General features: G+C 50.3%; 1 protein-coding gene and 3 long non-coding RNA genes across 6 annotated transcripts in view; 3 read left to right on the top strand and 1 right to left on the bottom strand.

Moving 5' to 3' along the window:
• Window positions 1-3,490: 3,490 nt before the first annotated feature.
• On the top strand, window positions 3,491-4,166 carry LOC135309316 (uncharacterized). The gene is made up of 3 exons (XR_010369638.1): window positions 3,491-3,680; window positions 3,813-3,884; window positions 3,967-4,166. It is a non-coding gene; the product is annotated as an uncharacterized LOC135309316 (long non-coding RNA).
• A 346-nt stretch (window positions 4,167-4,512) lies between these two features.
• Window positions 4,513-6,336, top strand: LOC135309368 (uncharacterized). Its single transcript, XR_010369643.1, has 3 exons — window positions 4,513-4,780; window positions 5,118-5,292; window positions 5,817-6,336. It is a non-coding gene; the product is annotated as an uncharacterized LOC135309368 (long non-coding RNA).
• An 858-nt stretch (window positions 6,337-7,194) lies between these two features.
• The window catches only part of LOC135308414 (uncharacterized), a 104,296-nt gene continuing 86,241 nt past the window's right edge, over window positions 7,195-25,249 (top strand). Inside the window, exons 1-10 of one of the 3 annotated variants that reach the window (XM_064433323.1) lie at window positions 7,195-7,430; window positions 8,026-8,124; window positions 8,576-8,683; window positions 8,972-9,043; window positions 9,132-9,203; window positions 9,292-9,327; window positions 9,857-9,964; window positions 10,427-10,601; window positions 11,309-11,374; window positions 11,827-12,070. In XM_064433323.1, the coding sequence (XP_064289393.1) occupies window positions 7,373-7,430; window positions 8,026-8,124; window positions 8,576-8,683; window positions 8,972-9,043; window positions 9,132-9,203; window positions 9,292-9,327; window positions 9,857-9,964; window positions 10,427-10,601; window positions 11,309-11,333 (753 nt within the window). In that variant the 5' untranslated portion in view covers window positions 7,195-7,372 and the 3' untranslated portion in view covers window positions 11,334-11,374; window positions 11,827-12,070. Of the gene's footprint in view, window positions 7,431-8,025; window positions 8,125-8,575; window positions 8,684-8,971; window positions 9,044-9,131; window positions 9,204-9,291; window positions 9,328-9,856; window positions 9,965-10,426; window positions 10,602-11,308; window positions 11,375-11,826; window positions 12,071-25,249 lie in introns of those variants that run through there. The other 2 variants (XM_064433325.1, XM_064433324.1) reach the window with 2 other exon arrangements.
• On the bottom strand, window positions 18,101-22,349 carry LOC135309367 (uncharacterized). The gene is made up of 3 exons (XR_010369642.1): window positions 21,774-22,349; window positions 20,438-21,004; window positions 18,101-18,274 (listed from the first exon to the last, which is right to left on the bottom strand). It is a non-coding gene; the product is annotated as an uncharacterized LOC135309367 (long non-coding RNA).

The following is a 25,249-nucleotide window of genomic DNA, read 5'->3' as shown; positions in this document are numbered from 1 at the left end:
TGGGCTAAAGGAGCAAGCCCTTGGTAATAAAATATGCTATAACAATAGAAAATAGGGGAGGGGTATAAAACTGACTGCTAGGACCGAATTACAATCAAAGACATGAACTGCAGTGCCGAAGCTCTGAGTCGAGGTTCAGTTGAGCACTTCCAAATAATTTCCTGGCAGAAACAGATAGCCAGACTTGCCCTTATCACATGCAAACAGAGGGTTCCCCAACAGCAACCCATTCTGAGGCTCTTCTGGGAATGGGAAACACATGTTGTGGGGTCGGCCGCATCTGTGGGAGCAATGGGGAGCGTGAGCCCGTGCTGTGCTGCACTGCTGAGCTGGCAGCACGGGGGATACGGGCAGGACGTTCTCTGTTTCCCCCAGAGCTGGGGCCTGCAGGCACCTTGCCGGCCCTTGGCACAGGCTGTGCCAGCCAACAAAGCCCAGCAGGCCGGGAGGAGAGCCCGGGGGCAGCGCAGCTGCTTGGGCAGTGGCTGCTGCCAGGGACACGGGCCAAAGCCATCCCTGAGCAGCCACTGCCACCCCTGGCCCTCCCTAACAAATTCTAGGTTACATCTGTAAATTGCATGCTGCACTTTCCTTCATGTTTTTCCCAATACCAGGAAGTTTCTATATATAGTAATGCCCTTGAGAATCTCTGATTATTTTCAGGTTTTATTTTCTTTTTTTTTTTTTTTTTAATTGAGACAGATGAAACAGTCTTATTGGTTTTAGTTTTGGCAGGTCTGTTTTTTTTTCTCAGCATGATGGTTTACTTATTATCTATATTTAAACTTGTTTTTATTTATGGTTATTTTTGGTCCCCAAGCAATTATTTTGACAGTCTTTTGTTCACTTCTTACTTGATGTTCCATAGATGAACAGTTTGGACTCTCTTTTTATAGGAATATAAAAATCTGAGAAAGCTCTATTTTTAATTTTGATAACATTCTCTCTCCCCGCTCCTACCTTTCACAATGATTGTTTTTGAAACATCACGGAGGATAGATAGAGTTATTTGGGAAATAACCAATAGGCTTGGCTTAACCTGGGTATTGGATTATTATTTTCAGTGCTCTAAACCTACATTGCTTCAAGGTTCACACCATGGTCCTGATTTGTGGCTCACTGCATGGATGACTGTCTGAATTAAAAGAATGTTTGTGAGGCAGCTGAAGAGCTTAGACCTCAGAGATTAAAATTCCTGGGAGGAGGAGGTGGAGGAAGAAAGATAAAATCCTGATTCAAAGGGTTTTTTCTCACTTCTAGTATGCCAGAAGTATGGTAGACTACACCTGTCTTCAAATGTCATTTACTTACAGAAGAACTCTCTACAGTGCCAGACTCCAGGAGAAATGACTCAACACTTTGCCTCCCAATGCATCAGCTTTAATTCTAGTGAGAGGTAGGCCTTAATTACAGTCTGATTAGAGCAAATCAACACAGCAGTCTTGCCATTGTGAGAGTGGCAAGAGGAATTTGCTTGTGAACAGATGAATATGTCCCACACAGTAATTAACAAAATTTGCCCTGACTTGGAAGAAAGTAGACAAGGAGCAATGCAGTATTTGGGTTTTATTCAGGGATAAATGGGGCAAGAAGCTGTAACAATTTACCTGTTTTACAGAACACAAGTACTGATATGTCCAATAATGAACCCACATGAAGGGATCTTCAGGACATTCCTTTATTTCTCTAACCAGGAATGGGCAGCAAAATGCTGGCATTTATCTGAACTGGAAGCCGTGTTGCTCTCCTGTTTCTCCTTGAGCACACTGAGTGTTATTTGCAGACTTCACTGTCCAGCCCATCAATCCTCTCGTGGCCAATTGCTAAATGGCACAAGTACCAAAATACAGGTGTCAGCATAATCAGCCCAGCACTAATGCAGCACTGCTTTGATGGTGCACAGGAGCACAGAATGGCTTGGGTTGGAAGGGACATTTAAAGGCCATCTAGTCCCAATGGCCTGCAGTGAGCAGGGACACCTTGAACTAGGTCAGGTTGCTCAGAGCAGGAGCTTGAATGTCTGCAGGGATGGATGTCCACCTCTCTGGGCAACCTGTGCCAGGGTTTCAAAAGCAAATGTGTAAAAAATGTGTTTCTTTCATCTAGTCTGAATTGACCATCTTTTAGATTAAAACCATTCCCTCTCTGTCTGGTCACAAAAGGCTCTACTAAAAATTCTGTCCCATCTCTTTACAAGCCCCCAGAAGACACTGAAAGGCAGCAATCACGTGTCCCTGGAGTCTTCTGTCTTCCAGGCTGAACACTGCCAGCTCTCCCAGCCTGTCTCCAAAGCAGAAGGGCTCCAGCCCTCAGAGCATTTTGTCCCTCCTCTGGACTAGATCCAACAGGTCCATGTCCTTCCTGCCTTGGGGACCCAGAGCAGGATGCAGTACTCTGTCGTGTTAGAGACTGAGACACTACAAAGCAACACAGTCCATTTCCAGAAGGCTTCAAACCCTGTTTTTATTCTAGCCTGCATGCTTTTTCTCCATTCTTACAAAGCTCTTAAGTTTGTAGTTTACACATTGGTCACGAGATACAAACAAAATACTCATTGAAATAGGGAGTTGCAGGTTTCTCTTATTTATCCTTCTTTCTTTCTTGGTTTCCATGTCAACAACCTTGGTAGAAAATTCTTTCAGGGGTTAGCATGGATCCTCTTATCAAACTTCTCGATGGCTCACAGAGGTCACTGTAAAACCTCTTCCACAGTACTCCAGGTGGGGTCTCACCAGAGCAGAGAGGTGGAATCACCTCCTTCAACCTGCTGGGCACTCTCCCTTGGATGCACATGGCTGCCTCATGTCCAGCCTCTCTTCTAGCAGCAACCCCAAGTCCTTGCTGGAGCTGCTCTTCATCCCTTCATGTCCCAGCCTGTGAGATCAGCTGAGCTGGGACTGTGTCACAGCCCTTGGGCAGAGCAGCTGGGTAGGATGAGCTCGCTCCCGAAGAAGGCAGATCCAGCTCCCGAAACAACTGCACCCTGGCCATGATGTCAGAGCAGGCTCTGAGGTCCCAGAGGTGCCAGAGCCCCGTGGTTGCACAGCAGCACAAGGAGCCAGCAGTCAGTCCCTGAGCACAACTGTTGCGGCAGCAGCGGCGGTGGCAGCAGCGGTGCTGACGTTGGGACAGCGGTGACAGGACAGCGGTGGCAGCAAGAGCTGCGTGACTGGCAGAGGGCAAGGCAGCATGGCCCTTGCTCTGCGCCTCTTCCTTCTGCTGCTCCTGGCCGTGGCCCTGCCTGCCAGGGCTGCCCAGGTTGCTCCGCTGCAAGCGCGGCGAGCAGGTGAGCCGGCAGCCTGGCTCCCCTTTCCCGGCACAGTGCTCCCTGCTCCCCGGGAAGCGCAGGGGATGGTTTTGACAGGGCTTTGGGGAAGGGTTCCTCTGTGGGAGGGAGGGAGACCCCAGGGGCCTGGGTCTTCCTCAGTTTCCACTCCAAGGATGTTCCACAGAGCTAGGAAATAGTGCGGAGAGTGACCGGGGCAAGGCCACAGCTCCCCAGCCCCTGGTACTGCTTTGGTCATGGTCATTGACGTCTGGCTCCCATGGCCTTATCCGACCCATCCTCGTGAAGAGGAACTACCTTTCTCTAATGTCCTCGAAGAGACAAGACCCAAGACACAGAAGACAAAACATCCCTGGAGGCAGCCAAACATCTGGACCAGATGATGAGTGCACAGGTGAGATGCCATGGTCAGTGCATTTCCCTCCCTTGGTCAGTGCATTTCCCTCCCTTTCAGTGCCCAGATCCCTAAGGCAGAAGGAGATTCCAGTACACCATGGAAACACTTCTGATCTGTGCTCCCTTCTAGGTGAGGGTGCTGGGATGGCTTCTCCAGGAGCGGGGATGGAAGATGATTTGGAGCCCTTGGGAATTTCTGCAGGTTAGTTCACCAGTTTCCCTCAGAGAAAAATTATTGTAAGCCTGGAAGAACAAGGTGACAGAAGCTTCTCTGGCTGTTACAGGTGTGTCTGCAGGGAGGACTTTTCAAGCCCCACGGCTGGATGCTGCACACAATCCCAGCTCCCATGGCAGGGGTGAGTAGTGTGTCCCTGCTGACACCGCAGGCTGAGTCCTATTTTTGTGGGATCCATCCACATGAACTGGAAGTACTTTTAATGTCCTCCAACAGGCAGTACCAAAGAGGAGACAGTAAGTTCCTGGAGTCAGCAAAACATCTGGGCCAGATGCTGAGTGACCTGGACAGATGCTGTGGTGGGTGCATTTCCCTCATGCTTCCCCTGGGACTCAGCAGCCAGGGCCTTTGGCTGCACACCTGGACACGCCGTGCCCGGCACAGCGGGAAGGGATCCATGGCAGCCTCGCTGCCCCGCTGCTGCTGCTGCTTTCACGCTCTGCAGGGCTGCTTCCCAGCCTGGCCTGGCTGCAGCTTCTGCCCAGCCCCTGCAGGAAGGCATTTGGCATCTGCTGACAGGGAGCCCAAACTGCACCATGGGCCATGCCCACCCTGAGATCCCCAGCAACTTCCCAGTCTCCAGGCAGATCACAAAAGGTGGTGGTTTGGAGAAGGGAGGGTCCTGTCCAATCCCAAAAGCTCATCTGATTTCGTGATCCTTGTCCATGACTTTCACCAGTGTTACCTTCTGAAGATGGCACCTCCCCGATGGGGAACCGTCCCATCTGATCCATCTGTCCCTTTTCTTTCTCAAGTGATGACCCTAAACTTGGCACAGAAGGTGGCTGTTCCAGGAAGAAGCAGTGGCTCAGTGGCAGCCTCTTCTGCAGGAGAACAGGCGGCTCCAGGCACTGGCACAGCAGGTGATAGCTCCAGTGTCTCCTGAGAGGGCCTGACTCTGTCCCCTGGGGCTGGGGGAGCTGTCACGGGGCAGGGAGGGCCAGGGGTGGCAGTGGCTGCTCAGGGATGGCTTTGGCCCGTGTCCCTGGCAGCAGCCACTGCCCAAGCAGCTGCGCTGCCCCCGGGCTCTCCTCCCGGCCTGCTGGGCTTTGTTGGCTGGCACAGCCTGTGCCAAGGGCCGGCAAGGTGCCTGCAGGCCCCAGCTCTGGGGGAAACAGAGAACGTCCTGCCCATATCCACCGTGCTGCCAGCTCAGCAGTGCAGCACAGCACGGGCTCACGCTCCCCATTGCTCCCACAGAAGTGCTTGGCAAGTCAGACACAAACGCCTGGAATCCACGGAACAATGCAAGAATTGTCTGCCCTCAGGACGTGCGCAGGTCCTGCATGATAGGCACGGTGGTGACACTGTTCACTGTGCCACTTTCCATGGTGCTGTGCAATGTTGGGTTTCGGTGGTGGAAGGAAGAGAAACAGTAAGTTGTTGCTGATCTGTCCTCTCTATCTTTTTAAAGGCTGCTCATAGTCAGGGAACATTACTAGTGAGGCTGCAGTGGAGTTGTGGCCAGTCCATGGTTGTCCAAATATCTCTGCTGAGGGTTCTGCTGCTGCCCAGAGCTTCCATTGGCCTCTCAATTGATGGGCCTTGTCCTGGGGACCCATTGGGGCAGCAGTCAGTGCTGGCTCTCACTGAGGCTGCCTGGCCAAGAGCAGCTCCAGGGGCATGGGGCAGAGGCAGAGGGAGGTGGGGAGGAGAAAGAGCAGGGCCGAGATTGCCCTTGAAAGGCAGAGGTGCTCTGGGGCCCGCTCCAGGCCAGGGACCCTGCCCAGAGCCGTGCCCTGCTGGCCGGGGCCTTGAGGGGCAGCTGTCCAGCTGGGCCCAGCTGTGCCAGCAGCTCCAGCCGTGCTGGGGAGCCTTGCCAGCTCTGGGCCCTGCTGTGTACGAGGGTCCCTGTGTGCCACTGGCAGCTGGGGCCTCAGCCACCTCCTCTCTCCACAGGAGCGCCTCTGGACTGCAGCTGAAGGACAGTGGCTGGATCTCACTCCCAGATAACTTGAGTAGCTCCTCCAGCAGTGATAAGAACCTGGGCAGCCCCATCAAAAGCCCTCAGAGGACAATCCCAGAGCAGCTGGCCTCGAGGAGGAAATCAATCAATCAATCCCTGTGGAAATTGCAGTGGAAATCCCAGTGCCACCTCCACTCCCTACAGGAATCCCTGAGCTGCCTCTGCTACCCATGGGGATCTTCAAGATGCCTCCACACTCTCCCAGTCCATCCCCACCTGTGGAGCAACCCAGAACCAGTTTAGCACCTTCCATACCCACCTAGGACCAGCACATCCCACTCCTGCATGCCCCAAATGCTCAGACCAGGCCTCCAAAAGACAATGAAAGAGCCTCAATCCCACACCACCTATTCCAGGGCAGGGCTTGGTCCAGATCTTCTGATGCAATAACGTGATGGAGCTGTCAGCCCAGTGTCCAGGTGGTAGCACCAGCAAAGCCCACCCAGCACCAGCAGTGGCTGAGTTCCATGCCCAGGAGCAGCCGTGGATGGCCACGGTGTGGGCAGGCAGGAGCCAGGCAGGGGCTGCTGTGCCCAGCGGCGGGGCCCCGAGGGGATGGGGGAGCCCATGCTGAGCGTCCCTGGGCTGAGGGCACATTTCCTTCTGTGGCATCATCTAGGCCTGGAGCTCTTTCAGGGGCATGCCCAGGAAAACCGTAAAACAATCAAGACCATCTCCAGCAACACAGCGTGACCAGCAATGTCAGCAGGAAATATAATAATTTTGCTGAGCAATGGCTCATTGATGAAGCAAAACATTTACATTCGGGGCAGTCCATACATACAGCTGGGGGCACACGCTGAGGGTACAGCTAAGGCCATGAGGTCACAGCAGGCCCTGACGTCACAGAGGTGCCAGAGCCCCATGGTTGCAGAGCAGCACAAGGAGCCAGCAGTCAGTCCTTGAGCACAACTGTTGCGGCAGCAGCGGCGGTGGCAGCAGCGGTGCTGACGTTGGGACAGTGGTGTCAGGACAGCGGTGGCAGCAAGAGCTGCAGGACTGGCAGAGGGCAAGGCAGCATGGCCCTTGCTCTGCGCCTCTTCCTTCTGCTGCTCCTGGCCGTGGCCCTGCCTGCCAGGGCTGCCCAGGCTGCTCCGCTGCAAGCGCGGGGAGCAGGTGAGCCGGCAGCCTGGCTCCCCTTTCCCGGCACAGCGCTCCCTGCTCCCCGGGAAGCGCTGGGAATGCCTTTGCCCAGGGCATTAGGGAGGGTTTCCTCTGTGGGAAGGGAGAGAGCCCCAACGGGTCCTGGACTGCTCCAGCCACCCATCCAGGGATGTTGCACAGGGCCTGCAAAGAGGGTGGAGAGTGGCCAGGAGCCAGCCCAGAGCTCCCCAGGCCCCTGTGCAGCTTTGGCCTTGTCCACTGACATCTCGCTCCCACAGCCTTAACTGACCCCCCTGCAGTGCCCAGTACTCTAAGGCAGAGGGGGATCCCAGAACACCATGGAAATGGTTCTGATGATTGTTCCCTTCTAGATTGGGATACTGACATGGATAATCTGGATGCCCTATCAGATGATGGCTTGAAACCCCTGGAGGATGCTGGAGGCAAGTTTTCCGTGTGCCTTTCCAGAGAAAAAAATCAGTGTCCATGCGGCAAGAGCTCAGTTAAACGCCATTTCCCTTAACATAATCTTGAAAGAATCTGAAAAATTTGGGCGGATCCACACTGAGGCCCTGAGTGATCCCACAGGATTGCTGTCAGTGGGAGGAAGGAGCATTTAGCTGTCCATCTTCCTCCCATGTGGAATGTCAGTGTGTCCTTTCATGTGCTCTGTGCAGCCAGGGAGAAGAGCAGAGAGGGAAGGGGCCAGGCCCTGGGTTGTGCCCCGGGGCTGAGCCTTTGGCAGCTCCTTTGCTGGCCCCAGGGAGCCTGAGCTGCTCCTGCTGCCACTGCCAAGCCCTGGCCCTGCCCGGGGCTGGCTTTACAGCTGCTGGCAGCTCCAGGGAGTCCTTTCTGCCCTGACTGCCCCGCAAGGGGCTGCTTCCATCCCAGTGTGGGGCCACTGCAGGCACGTGCTCCCTCTGCTCCTGCTCCTGAGTGGGAGGCAGGGCTGAGGGAGTGCCTTGGAGGGCACCAAGAACCCAGGTGCCCTCACTGCCACTCCAGCCTGATGGAGAAATTGAATCACTTTCCATTAAGGTCTTCCTAGATGGAAGAACCAAGACGCAGGAGACAGCAAGTCGCTGGAGGCAGCCAAGCTTCTGGACAAGATGCTGAGTGACCTGGAGAGACGTCGTGGTGGGTGCATTTCCCTCATGCTTCCCCTGGGACTCAGCAGCCGGGGGCTTTGGCTGCACATCTGGACACGCCGTGCCTGGCACAGTGGGAAGGGATCCATGGCAGCCTCGCTGCCCTGCTGCTGCTGCTGCTTCCACGCCCTGCAGGGCTGTTTCCCAGCCTGGCCTGGCTGCAACATCTGCCCAGCCCCTGCATGAAGGCATTTGGCATCAGCTGACAGGCTGCCCAAACTGCACCATTGGTGGCCTGACATGCCCTGCAATTTCCCAGTCTCCAGGCAGATCAGGAATGGCAGCTGTTTGGACAAGAGAGTGCCCTGTCCAATCCCAAAAGTTTTTATGATTTCCAGATCCTTATCCATCAATTTAACCAGTATTGTCTCCTGAAGATTCCAACTCCCAGAGACGGGAACATCTGCACCTAATCCAAATGTTCCTTTTTCTTTCTGCAGAGATGAAACCAAAGGCTGTGCTGAAGACTGAGTTTCCCGGAGGAAGCAGTGGCTCCATGGCAGCCTCTGCTGCAGGATGGGAGGCGATGCCAGGCACAGGCCCAGGAGGTAATTGCTGTGCCTCTGGGCCTGAGCCCTGCTGAGGCTTCAGCTGCCCTCTCTGCTGCTGTGTATCAGTGCCTGCCCCTCCAGGGATGCTGCACAGGGCTTGCAAAGAGGGTGGAGTGTGACCAGAGCCAGTCCAGAGCTCCCCAGGCCCCTGTGCAGCTTTGGCCTTGTCCACTGACATCTGGCTCCCACGGCCTTACCCGACCCCCTTGCAGTGCCCAGTTCCCAAAAGCAGAGGGGCACCCCACCACACCATGGAAATGGGTCTGATCTATGCTCCCTTTCTAGGTGAGGGTGCTGGGATAGCTTTTCCAGCAGCTGGGATGGAAGATGGTTTGGAACCCTTGGTAACCTCTGCAGGTAAGTTCTCAACTTCCCCTCAGAGAATAATCATTGACAAACTGTCAGGAAACAGGTGACAGCAGCTTGTGTGGCTCTTGAGTTGCAGGTGTGTCTGCAGGGAGGACTTTTCAAGCTCCAGGTCTGGTTGCTGCACACAAGCCCAGCTCCCATGGCAGGGGTGAGTAGTGTGTCCCTGCTGATGCCACAGGCTGAGTCCTGGTTCTGTGGAATCCGTTTCTGGAGAAATGGAAATACTTTCTCTTAAGGTCCTCTGAGAGGGAGGAAAAAACCTACAAAACAGGGTAAGTCCCTGGAGGAATCCAAACAAGCAGACCAAATCTTGACTGAACTGGAGAGACAACGTGGTTGGTGCATTTCCCTCAGTCTTCCCCTGGGACTCAGCAGCCGGGGGCTTTGGCTGCACATCTGGACACGCCGTGCCCGGCACAGTGGGAAGGGATCCATGGCAGCCTCGCTGCCCCATGCTGCTGCTGCTGCTGCTGCTTTGATGCCCTGCAGGGCTGTTTCCCAGCCTGGCCTGGCTGCAGCATCTGCCCAGCCTCTGCAGGAAGGCATTTGGCATCAGCTGACAGGCAGCCCAAACTGCACCAAAGGGCATGCACACCCTGAGATCCCCTGCAATTTCCTGGTCTCTGGGTAGATCCGGAGAAGCAACTATTTGGAGATGGGAGGGCCCTGGAGCAGCCCCAAGGGCCTTGGCCTTTCCCTGATACTTATCCATATCTTTGACAAGTGCAGTTTCCTGAAGATGCCACCACCCTAATGGGGAATGCTTCCACCAGATCCAGCTGTCCTTTTTCCTTTCTCCAGATGTGGACCGAAAACATTTGCGGAAGGCAGAACTTCCTGGAGGAAGTGATGGCCCAGTGCCAGCCACCGATGCACAAAGGGAGGAGATGCCAGACAGTGCCACAGAAGGTGATTGCTGTGCCAGGCTCAGCCAGGCTCAGCATTCCTGCTGGGCCCCTTCCATGGGAGACACGTCCCAAAACCTGGGAGCAGCTGCACAGCGTGGCCATGGTGGGGAAAGGGCAGAGGGGGAGTGCAAGGCTCCCATGCCTCCTGACGGGGTCTGAGCCTGTCCCCTGGGGCTGGGGGAGCTGTCACGGGGCAGGGAGGGCCAGGGGTGGCAGTGGCTGCTCAGGGATGGCTTTGGCGCGTGTCCCTGGCAGCAGCCACTGCCCAAGCAGCTGCGCTGCCCCCGGGCTCTCCTCCCGGCCTGCTGGGCTTTGTTGGCTGGCACAGCCTGTGCCAAGGGCCGGCAAGGTGCCTGCAGGCCCCAGCTCTGGGGGAAACAGAGAACGTCCTGCCCGTATCCACCGTGCTGCCAGCTCAGCAGTGCAGCACAGCACGAGCTCATGCTCTCAATTGCTCCCACAGATATTATCAATGAAACAGGAATATATGCCCCGGATCCAGTGCGCTTCCCAAGAATTGTCTGTCCCGAGGATGTGCATAGGACCTGCATGATAGGCACAGTGGTGACAGTGTTCACTGTGCCACTTGTGCTGATAGGCTGCTATCTTGGCATTCGCAAGCTGTACGAGCTCAGACGGTCAGTTGTTGATTTTTCTTCACAGTTTTCTTATAACTCTACTCCTGGCATTGGTAGCCTGACTGGGAATCATGCTGCAGTGAAGCTGTGGCCAGTCCATGGTTATCCAAATAACTCTGCTGAGGGTTCTGCTGCTGCCCAGTGCTTCCATTGGCCTCTCAATTGCTGGGCCTTGTCCTGGGGGCCCCGCTGGGGCTGCAGCCAGTGCTGGCTCCCACTGAGGCTGCCTGGCCAAGAGCAGCCCCAGGGGCACGGGGAGAGGCAGAGCAAGTTCTCCACAGTATTTGGGCAGCACAGTTCAGGACAGGACAGGACAGTGCTTATTTAGTAGCCCGTGTAAATTTCATGGTAACAGTGGTGTTGCAGCACAAGAAAAATTTGCTCCAGATCAGTGTGAAAACAAATCCAACGTGATGAAGGTTTGGCTTTGGCCTTGAGACTTTGCTCTTTGTGTGAGCCCTGCTCTGGATTGATTCCCAATTAGTCTTGGAGCCGCTTCTGGGCGAAGGCTCATCCCAGCCCTGAGCCTTGGCAGTTCTCTGGCCTCAAAGGGAGAGCTGAGGCTGCACTGCACATGACTGGGGTTCAGGGCTCCATCATCAAAGAGCTTGACATGTTTAAATTTCTGTATTCTTACTACATGGTTTTTGTTATGAAATTCATTCATTAGATTTTAAAACTTAGTTGTAAAAAAACTTCTTTTCCAGTGCTTCTTCCAGTTATTTGATATAGTCAGTGATGGCCTAATTATCCCATGGCTGAATTAGAAGACTGTAAGTATTATAAAATGAAATAATGTTAGGTTATCACACTCTTAGGTCTTTCACAGATTCCTGAAACTTATGTTGGTTTGATGTGACCAACAGAAGAGTTTGGCTCCGCTTTTAATTGAAACAAGCAGCAGAGCTGGAACCTGTTGAAAAGAGTCTCTTCGCTTCATAGCTCAAGCCAGCTGCCAGGGTTCTTTATTGAGGAATATAATATCTGTATTTCTCCTGACAAGTAGCTGATAGAAATGAGGAATTTGGACTCTTTGGGAAGTACTGACCAGTTGGGCATTGGGTCTCTGAAGCTCAGTCTGTAATAACCAATCTTTTTCAGAAGAGAATGTTCAGTTTCTTCCTGGCTCTCACACTCTTGCATTTGTGTTCCAAAACACTTCCTGAAAGAAATTTACAACAGCTCTTTGTGGTCCCTTAGTTGACTTTTCTCTCTTTCTCCACAGACGCAGATGCAAACCTGGATGATTCCATTAAAAAAGCTGGAAAGCAGATCCTGGAGAAGAGGGCATACATCTGCTCCCACCCACTGGACAGGACCTTCTGATTCCTCCCTGAGAGCAGGCACTCATGAATGTCAGTCAGGGAGGAATTTGCTGCAGTTCCCACATTTGGCATCTTAAAAGCATCTGTTATTTAATGTCTTTGCTAAATATTACTGTGTAAAATAAAATTTCTTTGTAACCAAAACTTCATACGAAAAGGATAAAAAAAGATTATTTTTTTTTTTTAAAGCTGCTATGTTGGGGTGCATTAGTTTTAAGTTGGTTTATTCCTGTACCCCCCCATTCCTGTTTATGGTTCTGCCCGGGCTCTCTCTCTCTCCCTCTTCTTGATTGTCCCGTCAGTTGCACTTTTCCACTCCCTTTCCCTACGGTTTATCTCTCCTAATCCCTCCCTGGTTGCTGTCTGTTATTCGGTGTCCATACCCTTCCATCCAGACCCTTCTGTCTTGGACACTGAATGATTGGACCAGAGGTCAGGGTTCAACCCTCAGTTTATTCCCACTGGAGGTCCGAGATGTTTGTTACGTGTTATTCCCTCCTCTCAAAAATTTAGATTGGTCATTGTATTCTGGTTATAGCAAAACAACTATCACACCACAAAAAATTACAATTCGGAATTCCATTCGAACGCTTTCCGACGCCCAACAGCTGTGTGGGTCTTTGAATTGGTAAGACCTTGGCTAGGCATTCCCACCGAAGACCTGGCCCCCCTTTTCAATTTATTGAAAGGGGGAGAGGAGCTTAGTTCTCCTAGGTCGCTCACCCAAGAAGCGCAAGCTGCATTGGAAAAGATCCAAAAGTCCATCTCAGAGAGGCAGGCCCATCGTTACCAGCCGAGCCTGCCCTTCAAATTCATTATTCTCGGGAAATTGCCACACCTCCATGGGATGACCTTCCAGTGGGAAGACATCAAGAACACCAAAAAGGACCAGGGGGCTAGGGACACTCTCTTGATTATAGAGTGGGTGTTCCTTAGTCACCAAAGGTCCAAAAGGATGACGAGGCCACAAGAGCTGGTGGCGGAACTGATTCGTAAGGCTCGCCTTCGGATCAGGGAGCTGGCAGGTGTGGACTTCACATGCATTCATATTCCACTAAAATTAGATTCGGCCCACTTTTCAAAAGCTATGTTGGAACACCTTCTCCAAGAGAATGAGGCCCTGCAGTTCGCTCTGGACAGCTACACCGGTCAGATTTCTATTCATCGGCCGGCTCACAAAATTTTTAATTCGGAAGTCCAGTTTAAATTATCTCTTCAGCAGGTTCAGAGTAGAACTCCTCTAAAGGCTCTGACCGTTTTCACTGACGCATCCGGCGCATCCCACGAGTCAGTTATGACTTGGCGGGATCCGCAGACTCAGCGGTGGGAAGCTGACATCAAAGAGGTAGAAGGATCACCTCAAGTAGCTGAGTTGGATGCTGTTGTCAGGGCTTTTGAGAAGTTCCCTGGACCATTCAATTTGGTCACTGATTCCGCTTATGTAGCAGGCGTAGTTGCCCATTCAGAACAAGCGATTCTGCAGGAGGTGTCCAACATAGCCCTCTATCAGTTGCTCACCAAATTAATAAAATTAGTCTCTCACCGAGAGCAACCATTTTATGTGATGCATGTGCGGTCCCACACTAACCTGCCAGGGTTCATTGCTGAGGGGAACAGGAGGGCGGATGCCCTCGCTGCCCCTGTGCAGGTGGCCCCGCTCCCAGACGTGTTCCGCCAGGCTAAGATCAGCCACCAGCTCTACCATCAGAATGCGCCGGGTCTGGTCAGGCAGTTCCAACTTAGCCGTGACCAGGCCAAGGCCATTGTGGCCACGTGCCCCCACTGTCAATCCTTCCAGCTCCCGTCTGTCAACACGGGGGCTAACCCCCGAGGATTGGCGAGTTGCGAGGTGTGGCAGTCTGATGTTACCCACATCCCCGAGTTTGGTAAGCTGAAGTTTGTCCATGTATCAGTAGATACCTTTTCCGGCGCGGTTTTTGCCTCCGCCCACACAGGGGAGAAGGCAAATGACACCAAGAAACACCTACTTCTAGCCTTCTCCACGCTGGGCGTTCCAAAAATATTAAAAACTGACAATGGCCCAGCATACAAGTCCAGGGAACTGCGCAACTTCCTGCAGCAATGGGGAATAGAGCATAAAACCGGCATCCCCTATTCCCCAACGGGTCAAGCTGTAGTGGAACGGACCCATCAGAGCCTCAAAAGGGTCCTTCAACAACAACGTGAGGCAATGAAGATGGAGTCCCCCCAGGTCCGCCTTGCCAGGGCCCTTTTTACGATCAATTTCTTAAACTGCTCTTTCGAGAACCTAAATCCACCAATTGTTCGGCGCTTCGGGCAACACCAACAACTGCAGCCGAAAGAGAAGCCTCCAGTTCTCGTCAAGGACCCCGAGACCTGGAGGACAGAAGCACCCTTTGACCTTGTCACCTGGGGGAGGGGATACGCTTGCGTTTCCACTCCCTCGGGTCCAAAGTGGGTCCCTTCCAAATGGGTCAGGCCATACACCGCCTCCAGTCAAGTTCCAACTAAGAAAGCGGCACAGGTCGAAGAAGCCTGTTGGAGGAGAAAAAAGAGACCTTTTGAAGGAGGTTTAGACCTCCCGGAGCAGAACCATTCCTGATATGTTACCTTTATGACTTTTTGTCTTGTTCTTTTCAGAAAGCCCGAGAATGCCCATCCCCATAACCCACATCGAGCTGATCATTCTCTGGAACCTTTTTGCCATCGCGAGCCCATGGATTGTCCCTCAACCTAAGCAAAACGTTTGGAGAATGCTCGCTAGCGCCCTCGGCAGGGATCATTTGTGCCTCACCACCGCCTCGGCAGCAGACCCCTTGTCGACCTGCCTTGTGGGGATCCCGCTTCCTCCAAAGGAGTTTCCCGAGCCCCTTTACTCCTCCCTTAAACCCCTTTCCCAAAATAAAGTTCTCCGTCCCTCTGGTCCCAATCCCAATTTAATCTGGAGGAGGCTAATGTCCAAATTGAACATATCTAAATCTGACCCCACTGAATTTAAATTGCTCGGCTCCGCATCAGCAAATTTGTGTGTTGAATTTTTCCCTTTCCACGACCGCGACGAAAAATCTTTTACACCAATCATAGAACCAAATCAAAACTACGCGGCGGGGAATTGGTGTTCTGTTACCTCCCATATTACCACCTCCCTCTCCTTTGAAGATAAACCCAGATCCCTTCCCAACGGTGTATTTTTCATTTGCGGGGACCGAGCATGGGCAGGCATCCCCTCTCGCCTTCTAGGAGGCCCGTGTACATTTGGACGGCTGACGCTGTTTGCTCCCAACAATTCCCAAATTAAAGATTGGAAAGAGAAGATTGTCGCACACAATTCGGTCCGCGTAGCAAGAGATCTTAAAGATGTAAATGAACAGTGCGACTCCCAAATTGTTCATTGGTCAAAGCCAGAAGGTGTCGCATGGACAGTGTTTCTCCCGTGGGTGTCTATTGCGAAGTCTCTAGGTGAATTAGCCCACCTAGAGTGTTGGGTAGCCAAACAAGCAAATTTTACCTCAGCCGCTTTAAGTAACCTCCTAGCAGACGAAGAAATAACAAGGCAGGCGACTCTCCAAAACCGAGCAGCAATAGATTTTCTATTGCTGCTCCATGATCACCGATGTGAAGAGTTCGAGGGGCTCTGCTGCCTCAATTTAACATCCAGAGCCGAGGACGCCAGAAGATCTATTGACCGAATGAAGGGAATGATCAGCGACATTAAAGAGAAAACATCAGACTGGTTGGGGGGCATCTTTACGGGATGGGGTCTCTCGGGCTGGGTAGTTTCTATTTTAAAAACTGTTGTTTTAGTCCTTTTCATTTTAGTAGTCATTTCAATTGCAATTTCTGTCGTTTGGAGAATTCTTAAAGGGCTTATAGTTAAGTTGATGTCTGCTGCGGAAGTCAATCGAGTGGTAGTCGAAGAAAAGGTTATGGATGAAAGTAAGGAAGAAGAAGGTTCCGAAGAAGACGAGCAGTTAGAAGACCACCCTTGGTCAGATGAATCCTCAGAAGATGGTTTTTAAGTTACCCCACTCCTCCTTTTTCTTTTTAAACAAAAAAGGGGAGATGTTGGGGTGCATTAGTTTTAAGTTGGTTTATTACTGTACCCCCCATTCCTGTTTATGGTTCTGCCCGGGCTCTCTCTCTCTCCCAGTCTTGATCGCCCCATCAGTTGCACTTTTCCCCTCCCTTTCCCTACGATTTATCTCTCCTAATCCCTCCCTGGCTGCCTGTCTGTTACTCGGTGCCCACACCCTTCCATCCAGAACCTTCTGCCTTGGACATTGAATGATTGGATCAGGGGTCAGGGTTCAACCCTCAGTTTATTCCCACTGGAGATCCGAGATGTTTGTTACGTGTTATTCCCTCCTCTCGAAAATTTAGATTGGTCATTGTGTTCTGGTTATAAGGCCTTGCCGGGTATGCCTTTTTGTCCGCACTCGACGCACTTTCAATAAAACCCTATCGTTTTCCATGTCGACGCGGTCCTGCCTTTTTCTCCTGTGGGTCGCAGCCCGGCTCCTCTTCAAACAGCTCCGTGGATCCTCGCTCTTCTGAAGGCATTCCGCCTTAAGCACTCTCCCCAGGAAGTCTCCCAGCGGGAGGGTGCCCTTCCCCCCCTCAGTGCTGCCGGCGGTGCTGGCCGCAGCTTGCCGGGAGAGTCAGAGACTCAGAGGTCAGCCGCCGCCGCTGCAGTCAAGTCCTGGGCTGCTCCGTGGAACTCCCAGGAGCTGGCAGTGCCTCGTGGCCACGGGCAGGGAGCCCCGGACCCCTCAGCCCAGCACCGAGTAAGTACTGCCCAGTTACTCCTTGTCCTCTGTTTGTGTGTCTCAGTTTCCAGCCCTGAAGGATCCTTTGCCACACGTGACCTTCCCAGTGTTTGAATTGCAGTTACACTTTGATAATCACCTGTGGATATTCCATTGTGCCCTGAACTTGGTGCATTTCCAGCCTTTCCAGGAGATTGTAGTGTGTTCTGGAAAGCCTGGCCAAGCTAATGCTCAGCTGTCAGTTAAACTAAACACTATGTTTGCTTCTGTTTTCTACAAATTTTAGGACATTCTTGAATTATTTTGTGGGAATAGTCAACTATGACCTCTTTCTGGAGGGCTGTAATTTCAGGATGCACATCTTCATCAATTTTTTTTTTTTTGGTAGGTAAGTTCCCACTTACCATCATCCTCTGTGCCACTCTCTGAGCTGTGGGAGCCCTTTGAAGGTGATCAGTGAAACATCCTCTAGTGGAAGTAGAAGAATTTGCAGAGCTGTTCTTCACTGATGCTTCTATTCCTGGTTTAGAAATTAGGATTTGTAGAACTTTAGCAGATTTTGAGAAGACAAGAGGTTTGCACGTGGCAGTGCACTCACAGATTGTGGGAATGAGTCATCATGCAATAAACAACTTCTCAAGCTCTTCTAGATAGCAACTTTTTAAAAACAGGTTCTTTCCCAAGAATTTTTGCCTTTTTTTTTTTTGGTTGAAATAAAGAAATGCAAGATTAAAAGGACAGAAAAACAAAATAAAGATCTTCAAATGTTTTATCTGTATCTTTCTTCAGATTTTTGTTGACTTAACAATCAATGAATTCTATTTAACTTTGTTTTTTTCCAGTTGGCCTTAATGATTGATTTTCATTCAGAGTTTCATAAAAACAGGTATGGTATTTTAGCATATATTTATTTTAATAGTTGTGTAGTGTTTTATTCATCTCCACCCTGTGTTACAGCTGCATTAAATACACCTTTTCCAAAGGAATCTTTCTGGATTTTTACCCTGCTTAGTGATTTTGGTGCCATATTTTGTTGATGTAAAATTCCTGGAAGGGAACATAGCACAACCAATTTAATAGAAATATCTGAACCACACAAAAAATTCATTTTAGGTGTAGTTTTTTTAAGTAAGCCTTCTTTCTGTTTCCTATTATTTCAAGAATTAAAGACAAATCCTGTATTACTCAGCAAAAGTAAATCAACTTCAGGATGAGGCTGGTCATGAAAGTTAGGAAAATCTTAAATTAATATTTCTGCTGGAAGTACTTTCTCAGCTAAGCAAGACTTAAATGAAAGTTGTGTGTGGGTGATGCTGACTTGAAGCCATCACTTCTTCACTTTTTCAAATCTTTAGATTTATCATTTTTGCCATGTGAATAATCACACATTTTTAGGGATAAAATGGAAAAAAAAAACCAACAACAAAACCTTTATTTAGCATTTTTGCAGTAACTGAGATGTGAAATTAGCAGCATGGTTCACGAGACACAGCAGCTGAAAGCAGCCACAGGAGAGTGCAATCCATCAGCTCTGCTGGGTAACGGCACCACTGGAGCTTTCATTTATTTTTCATCCTTGGACACAGTGCTTTAGACAGGTCTGTGTAATGAGCAAAGCAAAAATAATCTGTCTTTAACAAGATGAGCAGAGGAAATTCATTCCAAGGCAAATGAAATATTAGGAGGGCATGATGGAAATGTCTTTTCTCTGCAGTTTCTCAGCTCTGCCACAGCACAGTGCCTGGTTTCTGATGAGGAGATGGGCCCTGGGTGAGTGTCCAGGGAAGTGGGAGAAGCAGGGACCGTGCAGGAGTTCTGTGACTCAGCAGTGGGATCAGAGTGAACCAAGGCTGGAAATTAGTTCATTTAACCATTGCCAGTCTGACTTTGTAGTGATTTTTTATAGGAGCAGAGCTCAGCTGAGTGTGGGGCCCTGAAGGGAGGTGCCCACCCCCTGAGCATCTTCCCCCCCCACCAGCTCCCTGTGTTCTCTTGGCTGATATTCCTTCACTTGCTGGCTAATATTTCTTTATGTCCATCTCCAACAAGGAAGAACATTTTTATTTAATGATTCATCCTGTATATTGTCCTTGCCATCTTTCTGGTAGTCTCGTGTCTCTGCTTCTGCCTCAGCCCTTATACCAGGCTCCAAAAAATGACTCTGCTGTAATTAAAAATAACATCCAAAAAAACCCCAACCAAACCCCAAAAAACCAACCAACCAAACACACCCCTGCAATCAGCAGAGTTTGAGATGCTTCTGTTGTCCTTCAACCCCTGAAACTGGAAGAGCAGCAACATTTTCCAGCCCAGTGACGAATGCGCTGAATATTCCAATTCAGACTTGGAGCATCCCACGTGTTTATAGCCCTGAATTTTCATGGCATTTCAGCAGGTTTTAAAAATGTCCTTGATTATGTGCTAACTCCTCTGCTATGCCAATCTGTACATTTTCAAAATCTTTTGTTTGTGTATTTTGTGCCTAAAGGAGGAGGAAACTTTGTTTCTGCTCTTCCTATTTTTTTTCTACTAGTACAATATGCAGTTTCCTGGGCTGTTGCAATATTCCATTACCCTCCTCACAAATTTCCAGACTGCCAGCATAGCTTCATGCAAAAAAACCCACAAAAAACCCAAAAAACAAACAATAACAACAACAACAAAAAAAAAACAAAAACAAACAAACAAAAAAAAAAAACAAACAAAACAAACAAACAAAAAAAAACCAACACACAAACCCAACCTGTCTATATATTAGTAGTGAACCACAGGGGACATGTCCTCAGCAATTCCTCTGACTGCAGGAATTTTAAATGCCTTTGAAAAAAAGCTGGTGAAAAAGCACTGGCATTTTGGGTCATCTGTTTCTCTTCCCAGATGAGTAAAGGGAGAAACAGATGCCTCATTGAACTAATAAATAAATAATAAATTAAATTAATAATAGAAATATTTAACATAAATATATAAATAAATTATTTAATAGAAATACTTAAATTATTTTATATAAATAATGTAAATAATAGTTTATTAATATTGTACTAATAATTATTAATGAAATGTTCTTGAGTTCATGGAGCTCTTCCCTTGTCTCTGACATTACAGTGCAATGAAGGTTATTTTGGCAAAGAGCTTCTTGACCCATGTCCCTTCTGTATCCATTAATAGTGCCAAGATGTGCTTTATCCAGTTGCTGCAAGGTCTTTTTATAGCCAGCCTTGGCCTCTCACTCATCACTGTCCCCTGTGTGTGACATAAAGGCAGCACTCTCCAGGCTGGCCCACAGCTCCTTGGGTGCAGTCCTACAGCAACAGCTTCTTTCCTGCACTGAGCTCAGGTCACCTCCCCTCGCTGAGCCAGAAACTTGATTTCAATACACTCTCCGGCACATTTTCCCTTGCTTGAGAAACTAAATCTTATTTGGCTGTTAAAAAAAATTATAGCGTGAAATAAAATATAAAATACTTCAAAACATGAGGCAATTTAGTGCTTCCTTTTAATCTAACATGGCAGAGCTGATGGACAATTTCCCTGCAAGTGCCACCTGACGTTGTGAGAGTCCCTTTGACTAACAGAATGGGTCTTTATTTTTCAGGTGGTTTCTTAGATGGCCACAGTCCAGTCAGTGTGGATGGACAAGAGCCTGGACGAATTTATTGATGTATTTATACAGTGACCATGTTAACATCTGGGTTTCAAACACATCACATCACTTGCACAGCCCACAACCAGGAGCAAAAGTGGAAATACCCGTCCCTGCCCTCACCTTTCCCAGGATTTCATATGTGAAACAGCTTTTTAAAAAAATGTTCCAAGTCAGGAGGTGATGCAATGAGCACATCATCGATGAGCACACGCCTGTGGGAAAGACAATTATGGATGTCAAGTGCAAAATTTTCATACCATCTGTCAGCTTGAACAGGAGCAAACAATGATTGCATAAAGAGAAGAGGAATTGTATGTATTTTCCTGGAAGTGCTGCAAAGCCTGGTGAATGTTTTTGTAAAGTGGTTTAGTAACACTTTTTCAGTAAATAAAATATCTATGTCTCAAAGACCTAAATGTTATCAGGTCATTTTATTGCTGAATACCAGTTTTTAAGCAGCTGCTGGAAAAATATGGAAGAATAAAAAGGAAAGCTGAAGGGTATTTTTATTGTAGTCATTTACTGATCTCCACTTCTCTTGCATTAATTCCTTCTCAGGAAGAAATTTTTCCGCTTCTGTGTGGAATGGGCTGAAATGGACATCACTGTGGGAGTTGTGGTTGTTCACAAAATGTGGGTTATGAGGAGCTGTAACAGCTGAGGGATTGGATGGCCCAGGAAGGGAACCTGAAATGATGAATATCACGTGGATGAATATCTCAGTGGCAGAGACAGCAGAGAGGAGTCATAAATAAAAGTGGGGAAAGGAAAAGGTTGGGCATATTGCTGAAGCAAAAGAGAAAAATACTGTTTTAACTTTTTTTTTAGTAGATGGTGCAGTTCTGTGCAAGGCAGTTTGAAGATGTGTCAGGTCAGGGTGGAGGGATTCTGCAGAGAACTGCAGCTGCCAGCAGTGTGATTTCAGCTGTGGTTACACACAGCACTGGATGGGAGAAGATCTGTGGTGTGGCACCACTGGTGCCAGCGCAGGGACAGAGCATTCTCCGTGCCAGTGATGGTCCACCTGCAGTTTCGTGCTGTGGGTGTGATATCACCCCCTGTGACTGGAAAACCCCAGGTGTTGATTTATTTAGGATATCCCCACAATGCCATCCTCATGCTTGCTGAGTGAACACACAGGGTGGGGTGTGCTGGCTGCTGCCTCAGTTCTTGTGGACTTCATGATGAGGCATCTTTTCCCTGTGCTTCCCAACTGCCCAGCCTTGTTTTCACTCTTTGGATCATTTTCTTCAAGCAGTTTGTACCACGCTCTGTTTATCCTTTCTTTCAAGCTGCCACATCACCCCTACATCACCAGAACCTGCCTGACTTGTCTCAGGAGAGGGTGGCCTCAGTTTAACCCTTTCATTCCTGATATTCAGTCTGGCAGGTGTTGTGGGACCTGCACCTCTCCTGCCCAGGAAGATAAAAAACTAATTTTTTTATCATTTTTTACCTCTCCTGCCCAGAGCTGGGATGTGGCACTGGTGTGGCAGTGCCACCCAGGTCCCCTCAGAGGGACATGGTGTGGCTCTGCCCCATTAACCCCACGTGTCACAAGGCTGAGGCGTGTTCCCTTCTATCCATACCATCAAGCACTGGCACCTCATCACTGCACCCCAAAGATTGCCAAGTGCTGCACCCAGCTCAGCGTTCCCCACCCATTGTTTGCTGCCCGGGAGCATTAGACATCACCTCTTGCTTTTCCACCTTTCAAAACCAAAAGAAGCAGGATAATGTTACTTAATGAGAGCTGAGCACATCCTCACCTTTTCCTGATCCCTCACTCTCAGCCCTTCTTGTTCCCTACTTGCAGTACAGTCGAGAGGCAACCAACATGGCAATTTATTTGTGTTACAACATTAAAGGATTTTCATTTTATGAGTCATAAGTAAAGGAAGCAAAATAAGTGAGTTCATTAAGCCTGTGTTTACTTGTTCTTTTTGCAAATGCCATTTTGTAACATTCTGCAGTTCCACACAGACCAAAGCAAAGTCAAGGCAGGTGGACATGGAGATGCCTAAAATGACAGAGTAGCGGCAGCTTTTAAAGGGCTTATTTTATCTGAAATAAATAGTTCAAACAAATTAATTCTACCCTTGAGTAAATGAAGCTCAACATGCCTTTAACAGCCCTTCTGTGTCGGTGAGCAGCCCCAGCCACCTGCAGGTGAGGCAGCGGCTGTGGGGTGATGGTGCCACAAAACTGACCGTGACCTCCCGTACAGAAGGGGAGCACTGAGTGCTTCTCAGCCAGATTTCAGTGAGTATCAGTAATTTCACACAGGTTTGGCACCTGGGTTTTTTAAAAAAAGACAAAACCTGCTGCCAGAGGGATGGCAGGGGAAGTGAAGGAGGAGGGGGATGCTCGGTGCAGGGCAGCGCTCTCGCAGGGTACAGCGAGCAGACAGGTCTTTGACACTTGTTTATGTGCGGGAAGGGCTGCAGGAGTGCGGGGCCGCTCAGGGGAGGTTGGAGCTGCTCACACCATCCTGCCCCGGCTCCCGACACACGGAGGAGGGGGAGTCAGGCTTGGATTTAGGAGATTCGGGGGCGATTTCCACGCTGCAGCCCAGCGTGTCCCGCAGCTCCAGGAGGGGAAGCAGCGATCCCTGCCTGCGGTGCTGCTCGCGGGCTGGCCTGCGCCGCTGCTTTCGCTTCATGAGGCCGATTCAAAGGCTGCACCAAGAGCTGCTTCTCGGCGGGACCGTGCGGCTCGGGCAAGAGCTGCCGGGCCGGGGAGGGGAGGGCACCCGGGAAGCCGTGAGGAAGCCGTGAGCGGCGTTACTGCGGGCCCTGCGAGCGAAGCAAGGCGCCGCAGGGCTGTGGGGCCGTGCCCGCCGCAGGTCACCCGGATGGAGCACATCCCCGCGGCTCCTGCGAGCGAAGCGCCGCCCTGTGAGGCGGTGAGGCCGCGGGGCTGTGGGGCTGCGGGCCGTGCCCCGCCCCGGCGGGGCCGGGCGCTCGGCGGTGCCGTCAGCGGAGCGCCGAGCGCGGCCATGAGCGCGGTGCTGCTGCTGCTGCGGGCCCTGCGCTCCGCCCGGCCCCAGCTCCAGCCCCAGCCCCAGCCCCAGCCCCAGGCCGGCCCCGCGGCCTGCGCACGGCCGCGCCCCGCCGCGCCTTCGCCAAGGAGCTGTTCCTCGGCACGCTGCGCAAGGTGGGTCCGCGGGGGGCGGTGGGGGCCGGCCGCGCCCGGGGGTCGCTGCCCTTTCACCGGCGGACAGCGGGGCTGGCACTCACCGGGGGCTCGTCCGCAGCAGCGCCAGGGCCTTTCCCAGCTGCTCATCCCAGCCCGGGCTGCGGGCGTTGCTGTGAGCCCTCGGCAGGGCCCGGCCCGGCCCGGCTGCCCCGCAGCCCCCGGGTCCAGCCCTGCGGAGCTCCCTGCCCTGGCTCTGTGTGTCCCTCAGCTGCAGCCGGGTAACTCAAGGGAGCCTTTGCACACAGAACAGGCGATGGGGCTCAGAGTGACCCAAACAACGCCGAGAGCCCCTGTGCCTGCCAGCCCCGCGGGTCCCCTGGGCGCTGCCCGTCGCCGTGCTCCCCCTCTGGGCATGCCGCTGAACTTGGATGGCTTCGTCCTCTGGTTGTTCTTCAAGGATGGAGGCTTCTTGTAAATCTCTGCCTACAGTTTTGGTAGGAAAGATTGGTGTTCTTGTGGTGCCTTGAGGTGCCACTGGACAAAGAAGTTAAAATCTGAGATGGAACGCTGTATTAAGCAGAGTTTGTTACTGCAGGGCTTAGAGTGTGCATTTATCAGAGATTGCAGGGTGAAGTAAATGGAAAGAAGAAATAATTCAAATCCACTGAAATAAGTTGAGCAATAAAGTCTCCTGCAATGGAGCTTGTCAGATAAGGTGTTAAAACAGGCAGCACTCAGGCTCCACTGTGTTAAACCCCTCTACAGATATGTCTGGAGTGTTTCTTCTCTCAAGTTTCAACACAGCAGCTTTCTGAAAACCTCTAACATTTCACAGGTCCTGAATTTTTGATGCTGATATATTGCTCAGAGTACCATGAACAGATTTGTGTGGACAGAGATAAATTCTTCTGTTTAAAAGGGGAAAGGCAGTAAAAATCAGAAGTGTTCTTCTCACGTAGCCTCCCACTCCTTGTGTTCCTTGTTTGTATTTTTTACCAATTCCAACCTGTCAGGCTGTGCTGCTTCCAGTTCATGGCCAGAACACCCTGGGGATGATAAGGAGTGGTGGGGCTCACTCACCTTTGTCCTCGAGGCATTAGCAGGTGAAATGTGCTGGGTGTTCGCAAGGGACAGTGCTCATGGGCTGAGCTTTGGAAACATCAAACTCATTTTTATCAGTCCCTGAATAGGGTTAAAACTCATGGGTGATGAAGAACTTTTGCATCCTCGTGGTTCTTAAAAGATCTCTTGATTTCTCCCTCGTGTTTCTGTTGTTCAGTTAACACCCTCTGGTCTGTTTTTGATGTGAAATAAAGTTGGGTCCTGTGGAGCCCTATTTCTGTTTCGGGACATTTTCCACAATTCTTAATTTGCACAGTGTTTTAGAGTCTTTGCAAGGCATATCTCCCATGATTTTTATTTTAACTGCATGGTTCGTGTATTAAAAATTATTAAATAATTCTCCTATTCTCCTATTTTAGGAAGAAGTTTTTCCTTACCCAGAAATTAGCAATGAAGAACTGGCAGAAATCAACCAGTTTGTGGGACCTGTTGAAAAGTTCTTCAATGAAGAAGGTATATTATTGTGGTTTTATCCATGCAAGTGATTTAGTGATTACAAAATTATTTCACTATAGCAGTTCCATAAGGTGTTTCAAACATTTAATTTAGTTTATGCATTTATTGCTGCTCACACAGTGATGCTGATTCTGTAGCATCTCCATTTGTGGCTTTTTTGGGAAGTATTTGGGTGCTGATCAGAAGAATTAAATCTCCAAAACAGGGGAAAAACCA

Source organism: Passer domesticus, chromosome 10 (genome assembly GCF_036417665.1).
Source record: "Passer domesticus isolate bPasDom1 chromosome 10, bPasDom1.hap1, whole genome shotgun sequence".
Lineage (NCBI taxonomy): Eukaryota > Metazoa > Chordata > Aves > Passeriformes > Passeridae > Passer > Passer domesticus.
The sequence above is the reverse complement of the archived record's forward strand: the minus strand, read 5'-3'. Positions and strand labels throughout refer to the sequence as shown.